The sequence below is a fragment of the Spea bombifrons genome, chromosome 3 (assembly GCF_027358695.1).
Source record: "Spea bombifrons isolate aSpeBom1 chromosome 3, aSpeBom1.2.pri, whole genome shotgun sequence".
Lineage (NCBI taxonomy): Eukaryota > Metazoa > Chordata > Amphibia > Anura > Pelobatidae > Spea > Spea bombifrons.
The window spans coordinates 51,685,908-51,692,691 of record NC_071089.1 but is presented as its reverse complement, the minus strand read 5'-3'; the positions used below and the strand labels follow the sequence as shown (position 1 = coordinate 51,692,691).

The window sequence follows — 6,784 nt, the reverse complement described above, 5'->3', positions numbered from 1 at the left end:
TTATTTTAGAATTATTTATATTATTATTTTAATGATTTTTTTATTATTATTATTTTTTAAACCGTTTAGTTTTTTCTTTTTTTCTCTTTCAGCACGGAGAGTGGCATGGTTTCTTACTCCCCTCTCCGCGATCCCCCTGCGTTCTCTATGCAGGTCCCCACAGACTTGCAGAGAGATCACAAATATTTAACACATAAATACATGGGTAATACATTGCCAGAGATGGGTTGAAAATTTCCAGGAATCCCCAAACATAATTTAAAGTAAAAAAAAAACAGTGCTCACTCTGCAAAACACATAAAGATTTCTTCTTGGCAAAAAGAAGAAATGTAACATTTGTAACTTGTAACATTACTGCCTTATTTTTACTACAATGTTGTGGTTTCTAAGATCTTGCAGTATAATGACAACAAAATCTAAACGGTAAATGAAGATTGGAGGAGTGCATTAAGGAAACTTGCATTTAAAAAAATCTTAAAATATAATTATATAATTATTCTTAATTCATTAAGTTTTTATTACTTAAATTGCGTTTCTAACCATGAATGTGACCCAAAGAAAGTCTACAGAAAGCAACTGCTCCTCAGCCATGTCTTTCCCCAACACACACAGTTCCAAGAAGTGCTACTAAAATTGGTTTGAATAATTCAAATTATCAGGAAAATGGATCACAATATGCATAGCTTGAAGGAAAGGAGAGACGAGATTTGAGAGGTTTGTTTCAAATTATTCAGAGGATGGTAGATAAATGGAGCAGCATCTTAGCTAAAGTATTAAAGATGAATATAGTGAGGGAATGTAAGCATGCATGGAATAGGCATTCATTTTTGCTGATTCTAAGGCTACCACTGGTAGGAAAAATGGGCAAACGTATGTGTGTTAGCATGGATGTGTATGAGTTTTTTTGTGTTACCATGGATGTGTACAGTATGTAGACAGCACGTGAAGCTCATGTAGGTAAACACACACAATCTGATGCACATACATGAAAGTTTAAAGAAGATTGAAGGGGAACTCCCATGGAACAAAATATATTTTTAGCTTGAGCATAAATATAATGTAGGTTGGTTGAAGGTTGGACCAGGAAGCGCACTTTCTAAACAAAGGTTACGGCACGTGACCCCTTGGTGAAACCGAGGGTGCTCTCACAGTGTACAAGCAGACAGACCAAAAGCTGGTGTTTATCTTGTAGCTATTGCAAAAACTGTATTGAGTTGCTCGGTAACATAGAACACTACTATGATGACATCACAGGAGAATGATGATGCATAAGTGACTTGAAGCAGCAGTCAAAATGTTCAGTCTCTTGTAGGACATAGAACTATTCTCTGTGATTCCTGTGAGACAGACACTAAACTGATTTTCAGTCATGAAGAATCCCAAATCTATGAGCGATTTATACAATGTGATTGATGTACTTGGCAAAGGTTCCTTCGGTGAAGTTGTTAAATGCCAGAAAAGGGATTCTGGCAAGCAGGTGGCTATAAAAATCCTAAAGTATGATTGCTCCAGCAATTATGCCATTGAACATGAGATTGAGATGCTGAATGCTTTAAGGAAAGTGGATGTAGAAAAGTTTAATATCCTGCAATTCTACGAACATTTTCATGATGACAGCAAACATTATATGGTTTTCGAGTTACTGCAAAAAAATCTATTTCAGTACCAGGAGGAGATTGGATTTGCTCCACTTCCAGTGAGGCACATAAGGACTATCTCCTCTCAGGTATTAATAGCTCTGTCCAAGTTAAGTGAGCTTTCTATTATTCATGCAGACTTGAAGCCAGAAAATATTGTGCTGGTTGACCAGGACAGATACCCGTTTAGAGTTAAAGTTATTGATTTTGGCTGTTCTTATAACTCTAATGAGGTGAGGGGCATGAAGGAGCCATGTATCCAAACTCTCTTTTACAGAGCCCCTGAGATCCTTCTAGGATTACCTTTCAGTGAAAAGGTGGACATGTGGTCTCTTGGCTGCATTATGGCTGAGCTTCATCTTGGGGCTCCTCTTTACCCAGGACGTACTGAATACGACCAAGTACGCTACATCTGTGAGACCCAAGGTTTACCAAAAAGCCATTTGCTTGACACAGCCAGTAAGGCACCCCGTTTCTTCAATAGAAAAGCAGGATTCCAATGGGCACTTAAAACTGTGGATGAGTACCAAATGGAGACCAGGGTGAAGCCAGCAGAATGGAGGAAATATATCTTCAAATCCTTGGATCATCTTCAATTCATAAAGTATGCCAGCTTTGTTAATGGAAACACAGAAATGCTGGCTAAGTATAGCGAACAAAAAGATATGGTGGAAATCATCAAGTGCATGCTGACGTGGGATTCCCATGAAAGAATCAATCCAGAAGCAGCCATGAACCATCAATTTATCAGCCGACAGCATCTAAGAACAAACTATACATTCACCAAACACTACCAGTTTGTTCCGGAAAGCTTAAGTGACTCTATGAAGAAAGAGACGGGCCAGCATTTTGATGCACCACCTGACATTTGTGATGGCACTAAGGATCTTGCCTATTATGACAGGGAGATGGAGCTGGACAGAAAACCCCCATTCAATTCCCAAAATGAAAATACAACCAGCTATGGACACCACAAGGCTTCACTCCTCCAGAATATCTCACGATACATCGGTCAGTTTGTTAATTGTATAAAATGTATATTCAATTGGAGGAAAGCTCTGCCTGAAAGACAGAGAGATGATGAGTGGAGCCTGATCGATGAAGTCGATAACGTGTGAATGTCAAATGATTTTGACTTTTTTCTAGTAATGAACATTTTCGAAGTTTCCCCTTGAAACCAAAACATCTTCTGCTTTAGGAAAAAGCAGACCAGCAGGGATTCGATTATAATGATATATTAAAATGTATTTTAGTTTTTAGTGCATATTCTTGTCAAAAATCTTTAATGTTGTCTGTGAACTTACCTGAGGTAGTAGCTGCAGCCCTATAGCTTCTCTCCATTTCTGTGGTGTAGCAAAGAAGCCAATAAGTTATAGGCAGAAAGCTCTCATTGAAATGAATGGGAGGGCTTTTTGTGCCGGCGCACAGGGGTCCGTAGACATCCAGCAATCGCAGAAGGCTGTGGAGCTGATGGGAGTTAAGTCTAAAGTGTTGTTTTTGCCTAAAAACATCTCCTACACAGCAAATAGTTGGGTAGTGGAGAAAGGAGCAAATGCATATGGTGGATTCTGTAGGATATAAACATGTAATTGCAATGAGGTTATTATAAAAAAAAAGAGCCCTTGTACATTGTACAATGTTTATGCTTATGGATTAACGTGTTTGGGGGTTGTGAACAGGGGCAGGAGGCTTATACTGGGAAGATGTTGTGCTAGGGCAATGGGATGTAAGGTTTTTTAAATTTTTTATTAATATTATCTTTTTAATATATTTTTTTTAATTATTTTATTTTATTTGGTATTTTTTTTATATATATATATTTTTTTTTAAATGGTTAGATGTCCTCTTAGGGACTTCCTGAACATGTTATTAATGCCAGTGATGTCACAATGACATCACTTAGCTCACTTTATTATTTTATTTTAGAATTATTTATATTATTATTTTAATGATTTTTTTATTATTATTATTTTTTAAACTGTTTAGTTTTTTCTTTTTTTCTCTTTCAGCACGGAGAGTGGCATGGTTTCTTACTCCCCTCTCTGCGATCCCCCTGCGTTCTCTATGCAGGTCCCCACAGACTTGCATAGAGATCACAAATATTTAACACATAAATACATGGGTAATACATTGCCAGAGATGGGTTGAAAATTTCCAGGAATCCCCAAACATAATTTAAAGTAAAAAAAAAAAAACAGTGCTCACTCTGCAAAACACATAAAGATTTCTTCTTGGCAAAAAGAAGAAATGTAACATTTGTAACTTGTAACATTACTGCCTTATTTTTACTACAATGTTGTGGTTTCTAAGATCTTGCAGTATAATGACAACAAAATCTAAACGGTAAATGAAGATTGGAGGAGTGCATTAAGGAAACTTGCATTTAAAAAAATCTTAAAATATAATTATATAATTATTCTTAATTCATTAAGTTTTTATTACTTAAATTGCGTTTCTAACCATGAATGTGACCCAAAGAAAGTCTACAGAAAGCAACTGCTCCTCAGCCATGTCTTTCCCCAACACACACAGTTCCAAGAAGTGCTACTAAAATTGGTTTGAATAATTCAAATTATCAGGAAAATGGATCACAATATGCATAGCTTGAAGGAAAGGAGAGACGAGATTTGAGAGGTTTGTTTCAAATTATTCAGAGGATGGTAGATAAATGGAGCAGCATCTTAGCTAAAGTATTAAAGATGAATATAGTGAGGGAATGTAAGCATGCATGGAATAGGCATTCATTTTTGCTGATTCTAAGGCTACCACTGGTAGGAAAAATGGGCAAACGTATGTGTGTTAGCATGGATGTGTATGAGTTTTTTTGTGTTACCATGGATGTGTACAGTATGTAGACAGCACGTGAAGCTCATGTAGGTAAACACACACAATCTGATGCACATACATGAAAGTTTAAAGAAGATTGAAGGGGAACTCCCATGGAACAAAATATATTTTTAGCTTGAGCATAAATATAATGTAGGTCGGTTGAAGGTTGGACCAGGAAGCGCACTTTCTAAACAAAGGTTACGGCACGTGACCCCTTGGTGAAACGGAGGATGCTCTCACAGTGTACAAGCAGACAGACCAAAAGCTGGTGTTTATCTTGTAGCTATTGCAAAAACTGTATTGAGTTGCTCGGTAACATAGAACACTACTATGATGACATCACAGGAGAATGATGATGCATAAGTGACTTGAAGCAGCAGTCAAAATGTTCAGTCTCTTGTAGGACATAGAACTATTCTCTGTGATTCCTGTGAGACAGACACTAAACTGATTTTCAGTCATGAAGAATCCCAAATCTATGAGCGATTTATACAATGTGATTGATGTACTTGGCAAAGGTTCCTTCGGTGAAGTTGTTAAATGCCAGAAAAGGGATTCTGGCAAGCAGGTGGCTATAAAAATCCTAAAGTATGATTGCTCCAGCAATTATGCCATTGAACATGAGATTGAGATGCTGAATGCTTTAAGGAAAGTGGATGTAGAAAAGTTTAATATCCTGCAATTCTACGAACATTTTCATGATGACAGCAAACATTATATGGTTTTCGAGTTACTGCAAAAAAATCTATTTCAGTACCAGGAGGAGATTGGATTTGCTCCACTTCCAGTGAGGCACATAAGGACTATCTCCTCTCAGGTATTAATAGCTCTGTCCAAGTTAAGTGAGCTTTCTATTATTCATGCAGACTTGAAGCCAGAAAATATTGTGCTGGTTGACCAGGACAGATACCCGTTTAGAGTTAAAGTTATTGATTTTGGCTGTTCTTATAACTCTAATGAGGTGAGGGGCATGAAGGAGCCATGTATCCAAACTCTCTTTTACAGAGCCCCTGAGATCCTTCTAGGATTACCTTTCAGTGAAAAGGTGGACATGTGGTCTCTTGGCTGCATTATGGCTGAGCTTCATCTTGGGGCTCCTCTTTACCCAGGACGTACTGAATACGACCAAGTACGCTACATCTGTGAGACCCAAGGTTTACCAAAAAGCCATTTGCTTGACACAGCCAGTAAGGCACCCCGTTTCTTCAATAGAAAAGCAGGATTCAAATGGGCGCTTAAAACTGTGGATGAGTACCAAATGGAGACCAGGGTGAAGATAGCAGAATGGAGGAAATATATCTTCAAATCCTTGGATCATCTTCAATTCATAAAGTATGCCAGCTTTGTTAATGGAAACACAGAAATGCTGGCTAACTATAGCGAACAAAAAGATATGGTGGAAATCATCAAGTGCATGCTGACGTGGGATTCCCATGAAAGAATCAATCCAGAAGCAGCCATGAACCATCAATTTATCAGCCGACAGCATCTAAGAACAAACTATACATTCACCAAACACTACCAGTTTGTTCCGGAAAGCTTAAGTGACTCTATGAAGAAAGAGACGGGCCAGCATTTTGATGCACCACCTGACATTTGTGATGGCACTAATGATCTTGCCTATTATGACAGGGAGATGGAGCTGGACAGAAACCCCCCATTCAATTCCCAAAATGAAAATACAACCAGCTATGGACACCACAAAGCTTCACTCCTCCAGAATATCTCACAATTCATTGGTCAGTTTGTTAATTGTATAAAATGTATATTCAATTGGAGGAAAGCTCTGCCTGAAAGACAGAGAGATGATGAGTGGAGCCTGATCGATGAAGTCGATAACGTGTGAATGTCAAATGATTTTGACTTTTTTCTAGTAATGAACATTTTCGAAGTTTCCCCTTGAAACCAAAACATCCTAGAACATCTTCTGCTTTAGGAAAAAGCAGACCAGCAGGGATTTGATTATAATGATATATTAAAATGTATTTTAGTTTTTAGTGCATATTCTTGTCAAAAATCTTTAATGTTGTCTGTGAACTTACCTGAGGTAGTAGCTGCAGCCCTATAGCTTCTCTCCATTTCTGTGGTGTAGCAAAGCAGCCAATAAGTTATAGGAAGAAAGCTCTCATTGAAATGAATGGGAGGGCTTTTAGTGCCGGCGCACAGGGGTCCGTAGACGTGCAGCAATCGCATTTTTGATGGACCAGAACAATGATAAATCATTAATGATGTCGCTAGGATTGCGGGGTCGCTGCTGTAGCCATGACATGAACAGTCAGCCTACAGCAGATCCTCTACACTTCTGTGCATGCTATCGC

General features: G+C 38.1%; 2 protein-coding genes across 2 annotated transcripts; both read left to right on the top strand.

Moving 5' to 3' along the window:
- Positions 1-1,369: 1,369 nt before the first annotated feature.
- LOC128483955 (homeodomain-interacting protein kinase 4-like) lies at positions 1,370-2,755 on the top strand. Its single transcript, XM_053460277.1, has one exon. The coding sequence runs from the start codon at positions 1,370-1,372 to the stop codon at positions 2,753-2,755; it is 1,386 nt and encodes a 461-aa protein (XP_053316252.1).
- A 2,171-nt stretch (positions 2,756-4,926) lies between these two features.
- LOC128483954 (homeodomain-interacting protein kinase 4-like) lies at positions 4,927-6,312 on the top strand. Its single transcript, XM_053460276.1, has one exon. It carries the CDS (start codon positions 4,927-4,929, stop codon positions 6,310-6,312), a length of 1,386 nt encoding a protein of 461 aa, XP_053316251.1.
- The last annotated feature ends 472 nt before the right edge of the window (positions 6,313-6,784 follow it).